This window comes from Sinohyriopsis cumingii, chromosome 1 (assembly GCF_028554795.1).
Source record: "Sinohyriopsis cumingii isolate HCF-2022 chromosome 1, ASM2855479v2, whole genome shotgun sequence".
Taxonomy (NCBI): Eukaryota; Metazoa; Mollusca; class Bivalvia; order Unionida; family Unionidae; genus Sinohyriopsis; species Sinohyriopsis cumingii.
Window position 1 is genome coordinate 175,141,774 of NC_142961.1, and position 17,993 is coordinate 175,159,766.

Consider the following 17,993-nt stretch of genomic DNA (forward strand, 5'->3'; position numbering starts at 1 on the left):
AAGACAGATTACGATAGAATGCCTCGTCCAGTTGATCTCCATTACCAGAAATGTCAACAACAAAAAAGCGGATATTTCACAACATACAGAACTCATGCTAGATGTCAGGATAAGCGGATTATGATATAACAATGCACTGTTTAGATGGCTTGTCAGTATAGACAAAGACTTTGTTTATGTAACAATAGACAAATTTCAGTACATTTTATATCCAGTTTGCGGCTTCTTTTCAGGGGCATCTGAATTTCTGCACTCCAAAACCAGTGGTTGTATATAAAAGTTTAAACAGCCAACAATATCGCCAACAAATAAAAAAGACACATGGTATGTTTTGCAGCCAGTAAGGAAAAATAATCCAAGTTTGCGACATTGGCGAAGACCTACGCAATCCCGGAATAAACGTTTTATGCATTTTTTTCTTCTTCTTACTTTTAAGAAGAAAGAAAAAGTACCTTTTTGTGTACAAGAAAAATACTTTTTCGTGTACGAGAAAAATACATATAAAATTTCAGGAGCCAAGCCACGATCGTCGTGCATATTTTATTCATACGCGATCTCTGTCCCAAAATGATAAGCAACTTTTTTACGTTTTTTTCGTACTTTTTTAAGAAATTTTTTTGTGCACAAGAAAAATACATGTATATGAAATTTCGGGAGCCACGCCTCAACCACATTATATCCGAATTCGCGTTATAACGGAGCGCGTTATAGCGGGGTCACACTGTATGTGCAGATGTGAGAAAGGCTTATGTGTATTTTCACTGCATTTTTCACAAAGTAAATAAAGCTGAATGAGATAAAGTCATTATGACTGGTCCATTTTCCCATTTGTAGACTGCTGTTGATAAATGGTCTACTGAGTAGAAATGTGGAAAGGGAAGAAAATCATGGGCAAATGAAGCGAGCATACAATTTTGGTGAAATAGAAAGGGCTGTTTTCAAAAAGTTGTAAAAATGAACGTATGTGAAGAAGAGTTCACCTGCAGTTCCTAAGCTTAAGGTCAGTTCAGTTCCAGTATTCTAACTTGATGCCCTTTTAGAAAAATGCAACACCCCCAATATACTTATAAGAAGAAATTACAGGTAATTCATGTTATTGCCAGTAACACAGAACATTCCAAGTGATTAGGATGTTTACGAGTAAAGTTCATGTTCTTCATGCTTTAAACCAATAGGTTATTTTTCATCCTTTCTGCTATTTTTTCTTCTGACCAAAGTCCTAATATTTTCAGAATAATGATGAGCAAAATGGTTTAAAGTGTAAATTTGAGGTGGAATTTTGATGTAATGAGATGGGAGCCAGCATCACATTACTTTGAACCAATACAATGAATCTTTACATGTATATTTCCTTACTCCTTTGTGTTTAACAGGCAATACAGTTATATAGGCATACATTTATTTGGCCATATCAGATATTACAGCCATATTTAAAAGTATATGTACCACCTTGAAGAGAAAAACAAATTTCATATCTTTTTGAATTTCTTTTCTACATGTAACACCTTGCAAAACCTTAAATATGACATCCCATTAATATCCCAGATCTTAGAGGAATATGACTTGATATGAAATGGAAAAAAATATTTAGTACTGTTTGGATGTCTGGTCACATTGGTATTAAGTGTAATGCAAAGAGAAATAATGCAGACAAGCTGCTTTGCAATCACCTATTTCAAAATGGAAGATTGTATATACTTTTATAAAAAATATTTATAAATCACCTTGTTCAGTATACTTGGCAAAATATATGGAATGAAACCTCCACAGACAGTCTTCGTAGCATCAACACCTTAATGGAGAGTGGCATCCCTTGTAAAGAACAAATTGCAGAGATGTGGAGGTTTTGTGTTGATTGCATATAGGGCACACCTGATACATAAGTACCTCCAGTAAGGTGAACTTCAATCGGAGTGCATACTTTGACAGGGAACATATTTTTCTTGAGTGTGTCAGCTTTGACTGTGGGACCAAAGCATTTCATGTGAACTCAATTATGGAACTCTGTAGGACCAAAGCATTTCATGTGAACTCAATTATGGAACATTAGGATGATGTAGCACTAGAGAAAATCAGACTTTTTGAGGGAATGCAGTTTATTTAAGATGTTATTATCCAGTATTTTAAAGATTACATATTGTTTTGCCTTTTTTTGTTTATTTTCTGTACCGTATACAGACTTTTAGTATCAGTTACTTTTATCTTGTACTACTTCATGTTTGCATTTATTTGGAATGGTTTATCTTAAGTTTTTGTGCACTTTTTCATATTAGTGTTTGTATAACTTTACTTTTAATTTGCAGCATATAGCAATTATTGTACTGACATGCCATTAAACTCGAATGCATATATTGTATATATATATATATATATATATATATATATATATATATATATATATATATATACACTGATTATGGTTATTTGCATGTGAAAATGTGTTGAGTCTTTAGTTTCACAATTCATGTACACTGACCAGCTTTAGTTGATTTTAGCACCATCAAGTACATAGAGAATCTTGTGCAGGTGTTCATTTTGATATGAAATCAGGGGGAAAAGTTGAATAATATTGTACAATTACAATGAAGTTTTCTGATCCATTCAACCACTTATTCACTGATGCAAAGTGGAGGTCAAAATGAAGTTTTATGATTTCTTTCAAAAATAACATGACTTTGAGGAGGTCAGTATCAATTTTTTAAATTTCTGTTTTGAATAAACGTGAATTTGAAGAGGTCAGTATAAAGTTTTATGATTTCTATTTCAAATAAATGTGAATTAGAGGAGGTCAGTATCAATTTTTTAAATTTCTGTTTCAAATAAACATGAATTTGAAGAGGTCAGTATAAAGTTTTATGATTTCTATTTCAAATAAATGTGAATTAGAGGAGGTCAGTATCAATTTTTTAAATTTCTGTTTCGAATAAACGTGAATTTGAAGAGGTCAGTATAAAGTTTTATGATTTCTATTTCAAATAAATGTGAATTAGAGGAGGTCAGTATTAATTTTTTAAATTTCTGTTTCGAATAAACGTGAATTTGAAGAGGTCAGTATAAAGTTTTATGATTTCTATTTGAAATAAATGTGAATTAGAGGAGGTCAGTATCAATTTTTTAAATTTCTGTTTCGAATAAACGTGAATTTGAAGAGGTCAGTATAAAGTTTTATGATTTCTGTTTCAAATAAATGTGAATTAGAGGAGGTCAGTATCAATTTTTTAAATTTCTGTTTCGAATAAACGTGAATTTGAAGAGGTCAGTATAAAGTTTTATGATTTCTGTTTCAAATAAATGTGAATTAGAGGAGGTCAGTATGAAGTTTGATGATTTCTGTTTATGATTTCTTTTTGTGATTTCTGTTTCAAATAAAGATGAATTTGAGATTTTATTTATCAAATAATGCTTTGAGCTTTGCATTACCCAATGAAGTTACTTTGTGGCATTGTGTTTTGAACAATTTTTATGATATAAAATTATGATGATAATAAAAATGTTTATTATGTGAGAAGTATTTGTTTGGTTGATTATGTATTAAAAGTTTTATGTCTAACCAAAGTTGTAATGTACTGTATTGCAACATACAGTAACCAAGTCTATGTGTTATATAAGAGTTATATATGGGTCTCTTGTTGCAGAGACGTACAGTAACCAAGTCTGTTTGGTATATAATAGTTACATAAGGTCTCTTGTTGCAGAGACATACAGTAACTGAGTATGTGTGGTATATACTAGTTAGATAAGGTCTCTTGTTGCAGAGACATACAGTAACTGAGTATGTGTGGTATATACTAGTTAGATAAGGTCTCTTGTTGCAGAAACAATCAGTAACCGAGTCTTTGTGACACATGACTACATATATATTTCATATTGCAGTGACATACAGTAACTGAGTCTATTTGGTTCATAATAGTTACATACAGATTTTTTGTTGAGGAGACAAACAGTAACTGAGTCTGTGTGGTATATAATAGTTACATTAGGTCCCAAGTTGCAGAGACATACAGTAACTGTGTGTGGTATATAATAGTTATATATAGGTCTCATTTGCAGAGCCATACAGTGACTGTGTGTGGTATATAATAGTTTTATATAGGTCTCATTTGCAGAGCCATACAGTGACTGTGTGTGGTATATGATAGTTATATATAGGTCTCATTTGCAGAGACATACAGTGACTGTGTGTGTGGTATCATTACATATAGGTCTGATGTTGCATACAGTGTGTGCATTATATAATAGTTACATATAGGTCTGATGGCATACAGTGTGTGCATTATATAATAGTTACATATAGGTCTGATGGCATACAGTGTGTGCATTATATAATAATTACATATAGGTCTGATGGCATACAGTGTGTGCATTATATAATAGTTACATACAGGTCTGATGGCATAATGTAACTGTGTGTGCATTATATAATAGTTACTTATAGGTCTGATGGCATACAGTAACAGTGTGTGCATTATATAATAGTTACATACAGGTCTGATGGCATAATGTAACTGTGTGCATTATATAATAGTTACATACAGGTCTGATGGCATAATGTAACTGTGTGTGCATTATATAATAGTTACTTATAGGTCTGATGGCATACAGTAACTGTGTGTGCATTATATAATAGTTACTTATAGGTCTGATGGCATACAGTGTGTGCATTATATAATAATTACATATAGGTATGATGGCATACAGTGTGTGCATTATATAATAGTTACTTATAGGTCTGATGGCATACAGTGTGTGCATTATATAATAATTACATGTAGGTCTGATGGCATACAGTAACTGTGTGTGCATTATATAATAGTTACTTATAGGTCTGATGGCATACAGTGTGTGCATTATATAATAGTTACTTATAGGTCTGATGGCATACAGTGTGTGCATTATATAATAATTACATGTAGGTCTGATGGCATACATTAACTGTGTGTGCATTATATAATAGTTACTTATAGGTCTGATGGCATACAGTAACTGTGTGTGCATTATATAATAGTTACTTATAGGTCTGATGGCATACAGTGTGTGCATTATATAATAATTACATATAGGTCTGATGGCATACAGTGTGTGCATTATATAATAGTTACTTATAGGTCTGATGACATACAGTGTGTGCATTATATAATAGTTACTTATAGGTCTGATGGCATACAGTGTGTGCATTATATAATAATTACATATAGGTCTGATGGCATACAGTGTGTGCATTATATAATAGTTACTTATAGGTCTGATGGCATACAGTGTGTGCATTATATAATAATTACATGTAGGTCTGATGGCATACAGTAACTGTGTGTGCATTATATAATAGTTACTTATAGGTCTGATGGCATACAGTGTGTGCATTATATAATAATTACATGTAGGTCTGATGGCATACAGTAACTGTGTGTGCATTATATAATAGTTACTTATAGGTCTGATGGCATACAGTGTGTGCATTATATAATAATTACATGTAGGTCTGATGACATACAGTAACTGTGTGTGTGATATAATAGTTACATATAGGTCTGATGGCATACAGTGTGTGCATTATATAATAATTACATGTAGGTCTGATGGCATACAGCAACTGTGTGTGCATTATATAATAATTACATGTAGGTCTGATGGCATACAGTGTGTGCATTATATAATAATTACATGTAGGTCTGATGACATACAGTAACTGTGTGTGTGATATAATAGTTACATATAGGTCTGATGGCATACAGTGTGTGCATTATATAATAATTACATGTAGGTCTGATGGCATACAGTAACTGTGTGTGCATTATATAATAATTACATGTAGGTCTGATGACATACAGTAACTGTGTGTGTGATATAATAGTTACATATAGGTCTGATGGCATACAGTGTGTGCATTATATAATAATTACATGTAGGTCTGATGGCATACAGTAACTGTGTGTGCATTATATAATAATTACATGTAGGTCTGATGGCATACAGTGTGTGCATTATATAATAATTACATGTAGGTCTGATGACATACAGTAACTGTGAGTGTGATATAATAGTTACATATAGGTCTGATGGCATACAGTGTGTGCATTATATAATAATTACATGTAGGTCTGATGGCATAATGTAACTGTGTGTGTGATATAATAGTTACATATAGGTCTGATGGCATACAGTGTGTGCATTATATAATAATTACATGTAGGTCTGATGGCATACTGTGTGTGCATTATATAATAGTTACATACAGGTCTGATGGCATACAGTGTGTGCATTATATAATAATTACATGTAGGTCTGATGGCATACAGTGTGTGCATTATATAATAATTACATGTAGGTCTGATGGCATACAGTAACTGTGTGTGTGATATAATAAAAGTTACATGTAAGTCTTATGTTGCAGAGGCATTCAGTATGTGTGTGTGTGGTATTTAATAGTAACATGTAAGTCTTATGTTGCAGAGGCATTCAGTATTTGTGTGTGTGGTATTTAATAGTAACATGTAGGTCTCTCCTGGCAGACATATATTTCTAATACATATTTTCTTTGTTTCAGCCAACACCAACACATTACTTTATAAAAATGTTGGCAGATAAAGGACTTCTTTTGCGCCATTATACGCAGGTAATCAACAATGTTCCATTTTACTGATTTATGTGATTATTTCCAAGTTGAAATATCTTCCTGTAAAGTACCTAAATAGATCTGGACACCATGTATACAGTTGACTTTTATCTGTTAGTTTTAATTTGCAGTTTCTTTTACACATGCACACACACATTGGATGTATGTTATATATTTTTAAAGTATTCTTTTTTATAATTAAAATGGTTAGTTAGAGAAAATGTTTAAATTATGTTCTGAATTTTGTCAGTGGAATAAATACCTTTGTGATGATTATGGAAATTTAGGTCAGCTTTCCCCCACTTTTTCATTATTTGTTCTTAACTCTACTGGTCATTAATCAGAAGAACTTATGGGATGATGTACACTTTATTGTATTTCCATGGGATGGTGTACTCTCTATTGTATTTCCATGGGATGGTGTACTCTATTGTATTTCCATGGGATGGTGTACTCTCTATTGTATTTCCATGGGATGGCATACTCTCTGTTGTATTTCCATGGGATGGTGTACTCTCTATTGTATTTCCATGGGATGATGTACTCTCTATTGTATTTCCACGGGATGATGTACACTTTATTGTATTTCCATGGGATGGTGTATTCTCTATTGTATTTCCATGGGATGGGGTACTCTCTGTTGTATTTCCATGGGATGGCGTACTCTCTATTTTATTTCCATGGGATGGTGTACTCTCTATTGTATTTCCATGGGATGGTGTACTCTCTATTGTATTTCCATGGGATGGTATACTCTCTGTTGTATTTCTGTGGGATGGTGTGCTCTCTATTGTATTTCTGCGCATTACCTCAAGTTTCACTACTCCTCTTAAACAACTTGAAGTATTGCCATGAAACTTTACACATTCATCACAGGGTCTGGTTGGTCCTAAATGAAATGGTGTTGGATATAAATGAAATGGTGTTGGACCTAATTGAAATGGTGTTGGTCCTAAATGAAATGGTGTTGGACCTAATTGAAATGGTGTTGGACCTAACTGAAATGGTGTTGGTCCTAAATGAAATGGTATTGGACCTAAATGAAATGGTGGTGGACCTAAATGAAATGGTGTTGGTCCTAAATTCAGTGGTGCTGCTGAGATGCCCAGTATGGGTGCTATAGTGGCAGTCTTGAAAATCTTGTTATTGTTACTCTATCTGAAAGGATGGCTATATCAACATAGGGTTTTCACTTAGAGACTTTTGATGCTATCTGATTGGTCCAAAATGAAAATATTGGTGACCTGACATCCGATACGGCCACCATTTTAATTATATTGCTGATGCTGCTATTCCTGAATGGAAAGTCATAGTGTCGTGAGGATTTATCTCAGAAGACTTCTTATAGTGTCTAGTTGAATCTAAATGAAAATTATGATGATCCACCATGATGGCCATCTTGACAGTCTTGTTATTGTTATTCCTCATGAATGGATAGTCATATTGACAAAGAGTTTTCACCAAAAGATTTTTTTAATAATATCTGGTTGGTCCTAAATGAAAAAATCGTGCTGATATTATAGTGAACTTTGCCACCACTATGGGCACATTGAAAATCTTGTTATTATGCAAGAATACCATAGATGATTTCAACACTGAGTAGTTTAATAAAGAAATTGTCTTATTGAGAATTCCTGGATATATATATATATTGGCCTATCTTTTCAAGGTATTCTTGTGTTATTGTTATGTTTACCGTTATATGGCAGACCCAGTGAGCACAAGACACCAACCACCACCCTTCCAGAATGAACGTTCTTTTTTTCTTAAACTTACAATTTCTTTAAACATTTCATAAATGATTTACTGAATAGTGGAGCATGGTGCAATTACTTATCTTGTTATTGTGTTGTTGTGTCAGAAAAGTTAACTCAAATTATAACATCCAATAATTGATATGAACAGAATATATACTTCTAAATCATGCATGCATAAGAATATATGGATTTTTTTGCCAGCGAATAGCAAAACTTGCTTTTCTGTCACTGACAGCAATGTGGCAGTTTCAACTATGTTTGGATCATATGCAGCTGTATTCAGTTAAAACTTTTGTTAGCTTTGTCATTATGTTTCTCATGGGAGACAACTCATTCCATGGAACATTTGTTATGCCTAGTTACTAGGTGCTAAGGGCAGTATCCTTTATGAAACAAAATAATCTTCCAGCCCCAAAGTGTTTCTCTCTATGCCTCCATATGATTAGTCTGTATGGATAATATTTTTGTTTTAAATTGATGTAGTCAAAGATTTTATATTAACATTTCAAATAAATTTTCTAAATAGTTTTCTGCATTTCTGTTGGTCATTACTTTGAGAGGGAGTGGGAGAATCATACATCAAATTTTACAGATTAACATCTTGTCCTTTTTGCAGTGAAAATTATTACAACATAGATGACACCTTGTGTTTATCCTCCTCCCACCATAGTCTCTTCCCATCCAGCAATTCTTGTTCAGTTATGTCTTTGACAATTTTCATTTCTGCTGAATAGCTTTAGAATGATTTCATGGATTGGAACTAAATTTATTATGAGGATTTATGTTAGGAATTTCTAATTAAGATCATGTTTGCAACATTTTCTGACAAAGTTATTGCTCCAATTTAACTTAGAACTTTGCTGTTGCATATTAACCATCTTGTTTTCTCATTGTTTCTTTTTCAGAATATTGATACACTTGAGAGGTTGACTGGGATGGATCCAGACAAGATTGTTGAAGCTCATGGAACGTTTCACACCTCACATTGCTTGAAGTGTCGAGCTGTGTACAGCCTGGAGTGGATGAAGGGTTAGAAATATAAAAAGTGATTGTATTCCAATGTTGCTAGGTCTATATTTTACAGATTGGCTGCCTGTTTAATCTGGGAACAGATTTGATTTACCTCATTAATTAAGACCTGCAATCTGTCCCAATTTATCTGGTAACATCCTGAATTTGCATAGCAAAATAAAATAAAAATAAAAAAAAGTATTTTTCACAGTTTATGTAGATGAGTAATTTTTGATCATTTTCAATCAGATTATGTTTTTTGGTCAAATCCAATATATGTTTTTCATTTCGGTCAAATTTGATATATATTTTTCATTTCGGTCAAATCCAATAGATATTTTTCATTTCAGTCAAATCCGATACATATTTTTCATTTCGGTCAAATCTGATAGATATTTTTTATTTACAGTATCAGCAGCCACCATTGTGAAGTTGATTTGAAACATGTTTGGTTTTCCTCTGTTTTCGGTTATTATAATGGATACATTTTCGAATAAGAAATGCAATTTGGACCAAAAAAAATGTGCCTGAGAAACAGGTGAAACATAAAGGCCCATCACAAAGGAACACACTGAGGAATTTCCATTCATTTGGTCCATTTTCAAAGACAATACCTACATTGTCATTTTCCAACTCAAAACCACCCCCTGAACCCTGTTTCTGATTCAGCTTTCATTTATTTGGCGGATCTTTAATGTAATCTTAGTGAAAGTAAGTAAATTTATATTTTAGATCAGCCCTTGAATTTAGTATGTTAATTTCAGACCATTTTACTATATTGTGTGAATTTACTAGAGTCAGCAACCTGTATAAAAAGACATACAAATATTTTTTTTATCTTTTCAGAACAATTAAAACAATGTTCTTCACTAAAATATGTTTAAATCTGCTGTAGATGACACCTGTGTGCAAAGGATACCAAAATAGTTACGCTTTTTTAATCTAGAACTTTGTATTGGATGCATATTTGATATAGAGAGTCAGAAGAAATCTATTATTTAAGAGCAGTATTACCTGGTAAAAACCAAGAACCTAAAATCTATAGCCTTCTTTGGCTATTTACTTTTTCACTTTCTAGATAGGTAAATGTCCTTAATAAAAGAAAGCATATGAAAATGACAATTAAGCTCATTGCTCTTAATCATGAATGCATAGATGGAAAGTCAACCTCCAAGAACAAAAATAACATAACCTATCTAACTCAGAATTCCATGTTTCTATTACAACATAGATTCTATCCATACCATATGAAAATTGCAGGGTACTGTTGTTTACCTTTCTCAAGGTGGTCAGTGGATGGGTGGGCATATGTGTGTTCATTTTGGTTTAATGAGAATGACTCAAGTTATAATGAACAGATTTCAGTGTAACTGGTAACTATATTCCCTTTATGAATCCAAAGGAAGAAGTCTATTGCTAAAAATAGATTTTGCCTGTGCATTTCATTTCACGATGATGATTTAAATTTTTACAGAATTCAGTGAAATTCAAATAGCTGTTCCTTTTAACCCTGGAAAGAAATGAACTGATTTATGATGAGTAGCTTCATGGATAAGGTTGCTATTGTTAAAAATATATTGGGTCATTGTTTTGTGTATATTTAAATTGTATTGTTTGTTGTCTTTTTTCTCCATGATTATGTGTTATGTATAATTGTATTTTGTACTTGACCTAAGTTCAAAAACAAGTTCACTGTGTACCTGACTAGAGATATTGATTTTTTAAACAACATAATACATAGCTAACATTTTTGTGTGAGTATAGATTAAATATTAGGATCAATATCAATGGAGGTAAACATGTTCATTATAATCTTAGTCTAGGACATATGTATTCCCCCATGGACAACATGGTGTGCCTGATGTTTGCCATGTTCTTCATTATAATTTTAGTAGTAGACCTTGTTGACAACTTAGAATGTTCTAGAAATGATCCTTTGCCCCATACCCTGGTTCTATTTCTGTGTCTTAGCTATTTATATAGTGTTGTTAACTTGAGAAATTACTCATTCTTGCATTAACATCTTGAAGTAGAATCAGTCTGATTGTTGTATTCAGTTTTTCATTGGATGAAATTATTTATTCAAATTATTATTTACTGGAAATACAAAGTGCTTATTAATATTCTTGTTTAGAAACATTAATTTGGAATTATAATGAATTCAGACAAGAACATTTTTGGATTAAATTATCGTGAGATATCAAAAAACTTAGTATATGATCACACTCCAGGCCATTGGCACATTACTACATTCGATACTACAGGCACATCAACACATTCAGTATTGGAATATATTTGCAATACCACTGAAATTCAGTTGGAACTTTCATACATTTGGAATTATGATAAAACATTTATGACTATTTGGGATTTAATTCACAATACTGAAAGTTCTTTTAAATTTTTTGTTTTTGTTTTCTTGGGAAATAAATTATTTGTTGAATTTTACAAAACTTGTTGGTTTTCACTCATTTCTGTTACTTAGTTTATGAGTATAGATTTGTAACACATTGTATTTAATTTCCAAACAATAACTTAGCTCAGTCTACTTAAAGCATTTGTATGAAACATTGTACATATGTTCCTACTCCCCAAGAGACCTTTATTGATTGGGGGTTTTGCACCTTCATGGACAAAATAACTGTTACTAAAAATAGTTTAGCCATTGCATTTTATTCCTGGCTGGAACATAATTTTTCTTAAGGTGATTTCATCAAAACTCAAAATGTGTATTTTATATTCCTCTTTATCTAATAGAAAGTCTTATCGATTTGGGATTGGTTGTTTGAATTTTCACCTCCCAAATGTGTGAAGATGGCTACTTTTGGAGCCATGTCTCAATATGTCTTTTCATTTATACTCAATGCATGCAGTAAAAAATACATTCAGGCAACCCCGATTGGTCAAGTGAACGAAGGTGCTCACCTTTACAGGTCACTTGCATCTTACTGCTGTCTGCTTGAGTTCGAGTTTTTATCTCTGCCAACAGGGGTTAGTGAGAAAGCTTGCCAGTAGCTTCCCATCGGTCAGTGGTTCTTCAGTGGGTGTTCCCTTATTCTGCCTACACCAAATATACTGGCTGCCATGTATAGCCTATTGTGTTCTGAAAAATGGCATGAAACTCAACAACAACTTCAGCTACAAGAGGCCATATATTACTTGGGTGAAAGTCAAAAGTTTTTAGGAACCCTGGAGTGAGTGCCAGCAGTACATAGTTCATGCATCACAAATGAACATGATCATCCAATGATGAAGGTCTAACATGAATAGCATGCCATATGCAGTCCACTTACCTAATTCCTTCCTATACCCATTCACATGTACAATGCACAATTAATCTGATGAGGGGAACTTATCACAATATAAAATGCATCATCATTAACTGGAAAAGATTTCTTTTGAATAAACATATTTATTTTAACTTCAGAGTGCATTGGTCACAAAAGGCTTTTTGAGTTGTATAGGATGTTTATAGGTATGGCATAGATGAATAAGTGTGATCATCCTTAAATCATGATAGTAAAGCATAGAATATAGGTCATGGTGACCTTTTTATTTTTAAAGGCATTGTACTTATAGAGATTCATATAATTATTAAGTTTCAAGACTGGTTGGGTATCCCATATGCTGTACTCTTGTTTCGTATGGGAAATTAACATGCGTTCATCATTTAAGAATAAAAGAAATTAATCACCAACAGTTTTTCTTTTAAGTAACTTCTACGCTGTTAATATGTTGCAAACAGCAATTATGTCCAATCAAAAACATTGTACCAGTAGTCTTTGGCGTGTTAGTCTTAGTTTATTACCATTGGACAGCAATCATGTCCAATCAAAAACATTGTACCAGTAGTCTTTGGGGTGTTAGGCATAGTTTATTACCATTGGACAGCAATCATGTCCAATCAAAAACATTGGACCAGTAGTCTTTGGAGTGTTATCCATACCAGTTTATTACAGTAGTACAGTTTTGCATCTTTCATTTTGACTCATTTTTTGGTGATGACAGTTTTTTCATGGATTAAGTGCATTTTGAAAATGTTTAATTACAAATGCTTTTGGTTAACTTTAAATTCATTTAAGTATTGAAAAATCTAATAAAAAAAATTTGAAATCCTATAATGAATTATGGCAGAATTTTGTTATTGTTACCATAAGGTAAACTTCATTTTCCATTCCTTCTCTGTCTTTCTTTACAGAAATTATACTGTCTCAAAAAAGTTCAATTCCCAAATGTGAGGCAAAAGGCTGTGATGGAATCGTGAAACCAGGTAGATTTCTTTTGTAGCCAGTTTGATTTTGGTATTTTGTTTGTTAGACAGTTCTGGTTGTATATGAAGACTTCATGTTCTGTTTCAGTCTAACAGAAATGCAGAAAACACTTTGAACATTTATTTTCTAAATGACTTCAACACTCATTATCTGATAATTGTTTAAATGATGTGCTGCCAGGGTCAGGATTGCAAACAAATATTGATGGTAAGAAAATTTGCATAATTTGAAACCATTCCTGATGTTGTAGTAACAATTAATGAATTAACTAATACAAGAGAGTCATTTCACAACACTGGATTGAAATTCATTTATCTATTCAGTAATAATTCAGTTAGATTCAATAAATCCAGTGAAAAGGGAATTTTAATGATGAAGAGAATGTGGTCTTGGTTGAGTAGTTGGATAGTGTGTTGAGAATGTGGTCTTGGTTGAGTAGTTGGATAGTGTGTAGATAATGTGGTCTTGGTTGAGTATTTGGATAGTGTGTTGAGAATGTGGTCATGGTTGAGTATTTGGATAGTGTGCAGAGAATGTGGTCTTGGTTGAGTAGTTGGATAGTGTGTTGAGAATGTGGTCTTGGTTGAGTATTTGGATAGTGTGTTGAGAATATGGTCATGGTTGAGTAGTTGGATAGTGTGTTGAGAATGTGGTCATGGTTGAGTAGTTGGATAGTGTGTTGAGAATGTGGTCTTGGTTGAGTATTTGGATAGTGTGTTGAGAATGTGGTCATGGTTGAGTAGTTCGATAGTGTGTTGAGAATGTGGTCATGGTTGAGTATTTGGATAGTGTGTTGAGAATGTGGTCATGGTTGAGTAGTTGGATAGTGTGTTGAGAATGTGGTCATGGTTGAGTAGTTGGATAGTGTGTTGAGAATGTGGTCTTGGTTGAGTATTTGGATAGTGTGTTGAGAATATGGTCATGGTTGAGTATTTGGATAGTGTGTTGAGAATGTGGTCATGGTTGACAAGTTGGATAGTGTGTTGAGAATGTGGTCTTGGTTGAGTAGTTGGATAGTGTGTTGAGAATGTGGTCTTGGTTGAGTAGTTGGATAGTGTGTTGAGAATGTGGTCTTGGTTGAGTATTTGGATAGTGTGTTGAGAATGTGGTCATGGTTGAGTAGTTGGATAGTGTGTTGAGAATGTGGTCATGGTTGAGTAGTTGGATAGTGTGTTGAGAATGTGGTCATGGTTGAGTAGTTGGATAGTGTGTAGATAATGTGGTCTTGGTTGAGTAGTTGGATAGTGTGTTGAGAATGTGGTTATGGTTGAGTAGTTGGATAGTGTGTTGAGAATGTGGTCATGGTTGAGTAGTTGGATAGTGTGTTGAGAATGTGGTCTTGGTTGAGTATTTGGATAGTGTGTTGAGAATATGGTCATGGTTGAGTAGTTGGATAGTGTGTTGAGAATGTGGTCATGGTTGAGTATTTGGATAGTGTGTTGAGAATATGGTCATGGTTGAGTAGTTGGATAGTGTGTTGAGAATGTGGTCTTGGTTGAGTAGTTGGATAGTGTGTTGAGAATGTGGTCTTGGTTGAGTAGTTGGATAGTGTGTTGAGAATGTGGTCTTGGTTGAGTATTTGGATAGTGTGTTGAGAATGTGGTCATGGTTGAGTAGTTCGATAGTGTGTTGAGAATGTGGTTATGGTTGAGTAGTTGGATAGTGTGTAGATAATGTGGTCTTGGTTGAGTAGTTGGATAGTGTGTTGAGAATGTGGTTATGGTTGAGTAGTTGGATAGTGTGTTGAGAATGTGGTCATGGTTGAGTAGTTGGATAGTGTGTTGAGAATGTGGTCATGGTTGAGTATTTGGATAGTGTGTTGAGAATGTGGTCATGGTTGAGTAGTTGGATAGTGTGTTGAGAATGTGGTTATGGTTGAGTATTTGGATAGTGTGTTGAGAATGTGGTCATGGTTGAGTAGTTGGATAGTGTGTTGAGAATGTGGTCATGGTTGAGTAGTTGGATAGTGTGTTGAGAATGTGGTCTTGGTTGAGTATTTGGATAGTGTGTTGAGAATGTGGTCATGGTTGAGTAGTTGGATAGTGTGTTGAGAATGTGGTCATGTTGAGCATTTGGATAGTGTGTTGAGAATGTGGTCATGGTTGAGTAGTTGGATAGTGTGTTGAGAATGTGGTCTTGGTTGAGTATTTGGATAGTGTGTTGAGAATGGTCATGGTTGAGTATTTGGATAGTGTGTTGAGAATGTGGTCATGGTTGGGTAGTTGGATAGTGTGTTGAGAATGTGATCTTGGTTGAGTATTTGGATAGTGTGTTGAGAATATGGTCATGGTTGAGTAGTTGGATAGTGTGTTGAGAATGTGGTCTTGGTTGAGTATTTGGATAGTGTGTTGAGAATGTGGTCATGGTTGAGTAGTTGGATAGTGTGTTGAGAATGTGGTCTTGGTTGAGTATTTGGATAGTGTGTTGAGAATGTGGTCATGGTTGAGTAGTTGGATAGTGTGTTGAGAATGTGGTCTTGGTTGAGTATTTGGATAGTGTGTTGAGAATGTGGTCATGGTTGAGTAGTTGGATTGTGTGTAGATAATGTGGTCTTGGTTGAGTAGTTGGATAGTGTGTTGAGAATGTGGTTATGGTTGAGTAGTTGGATTGTGTGTAGATAATGTGGTCTTGGTTGAGTAGTTGGATAGTGTGTTGAGAATGTGGTTATGGTTGAGTAGTTGGATAGTGTGTTGAGAATGTGGTCATGGTTGAGTAGTTGGATAGTGTGTTGAGAATGTGGTCTTGGTTGAGTATTTGGATAGTGTGTTGAGAATATGGTCATGGTTGAGTAGTTGGATAGTGTGTTGAGAATGTGGTCATGGTTGAGTAGTTGGATAGTGTGTTGAGAATGTGGTCTTGGTTGAGTAGTTGGATAGTGTGTTGAGAATGTGGTCTTGGTTGAGTAGTTGGATAGTGTGTTGAGAATGTGGTCTTGGTTGAGTATTTGGATAGTGTGTTGAGAATGTGGTCATCGTTGAGTAGTTGGATAGTGTGTTGAGAATGTGGTTATGGTTGAGTAGTTGGATAGTGTGTAGATAATATGGTCTTGGTTGAGTAGTTGGATAGTGTGTTGAGAATGTGGTTATGGTTGAGTAGTTGGATAGTGTGTTGAGAATGTGGTCATGGTTGAGTAGTTGGATAGTGTGTTGAGAATGTGGTCATGGTTGAGTATTTGGATAGTGTGTTGAGAATGTGGTCTTGGTTGAGTAGTTAGATAGTGTGTTGAGAATGTGGTCTTGGTTGAGTAGTTAAGTGTGTTGAGAATGTGGTCTTGGTTGAGTAGTTGGATAGTGTGTTGAGAATGTGGTCATGGTTGAGCAGTTGGATAGTGTGTTGAAATCTAAATGTTATCTTGCAAACAACTTTATTGACTCTTGTATTTGTCAGTGTACTGTGATATAAACTTTTGTACATATGTGTAATTGAAAACTCAATAATCATTGGATAATACAAAAACCAACTAAAATGTTAGGCATCTATTTTGTGACATTATATCTTAGGCTGAACTAAGCCAATATTTGTTTAAGAATTTTTATGATGACACAAAGAAACGGACATATTTTGGGCTACTTGATGTCAGAGGGATGCAACTATGGATTTTATATATCAATTAAGACACAAGCACACCACAACTCTGCTTTGCAAATTTCTTCTTTGTGAACATGTTTATTTTAATGTTGAATACAGTTGAACTTTATGTCAGTCAATTCTGATGGGGGAAGGGGATACTAAAAGAACACTCACCATTGTTCATACTATTCAAACATACAATAGTAATAATATGAAACTAAGTTTTCAGTTGATAATTTAAAAAAATAAATATATTCATTCTTTAACTTTTCATTTAAAAGAAAATTTAAGTATTCAGAACATTCAAATTTAGTAGGCTTGCCATAGCTTCAGTTATATGTTTACAGAATCTCTCCTGTAATTATAGGTTACTGCATTTGTGTGGGAAAATATGAACGAGTTTTTCGGATGTAATACTGCACAACCTTGAGGGTGCATTATATCAAGCCGACAAAACTAGTTCATATTTTCCCATACAAGTGCAGTAACCTTTTTTAACATGCTCATTTTCTTATTCTACCTAAGGCTTAATTATATAAACAAAATATACTACAAGAAACAAAGTAAATGAATGTATGCCATATTCCAAACTAAATACAAGAGCGCAGATTCATCATTACACAACAACCACATTATTAATATGCACATAACTCCGCCCAGACAAATTTGAACTTTGTCGCATGCTAGACATCAGTTTCGAAAAAAATGGCGTCTTTGTCTACTTAAAATTGAAATTTGGAGTCATATTGTGAATGAATGTGCACTGCAACA

The 17,993-nt window shown here is 33.8% G+C and overlaps 1 protein-coding gene and 1 non-coding gene across 3 annotated transcripts in view; both read left to right on the forward strand.

The window, feature by feature from the left end:
* Window positions 1–17,993, forward strand: part of LOC149808419 (NAD-dependent protein deacetylase sirtuin-2-like) — a 72,846-nt gene that overhangs the window by 13,781 nt on the left and 41,072 nt on the right. For both annotated transcript variants that reach the window (XM_089976994.1, XM_089976985.1), the window contains exons 7-9: window positions 6,545–6,613; window positions 9,276–9,399; window positions 13,580–13,651. In XM_089976994.1, the coding sequence (XP_089833120.1) occupies window positions 6,545–6,613; window positions 9,276–9,399; window positions 13,580–13,651 (265 nt within the window). The remainder of the gene's footprint in view (window positions 1–6,544; window positions 6,614–9,275; window positions 9,400–13,579; window positions 13,652–17,993) is intronic.
* LOC149808420 (small nucleolar RNA SNORD36) lies at window positions 10,827–10,903 on the forward strand. The gene has a single exon (XR_016413465.1). It is a non-coding gene; the product is annotated as a small nucleolar RNA SNORD36 (small nucleolar RNA).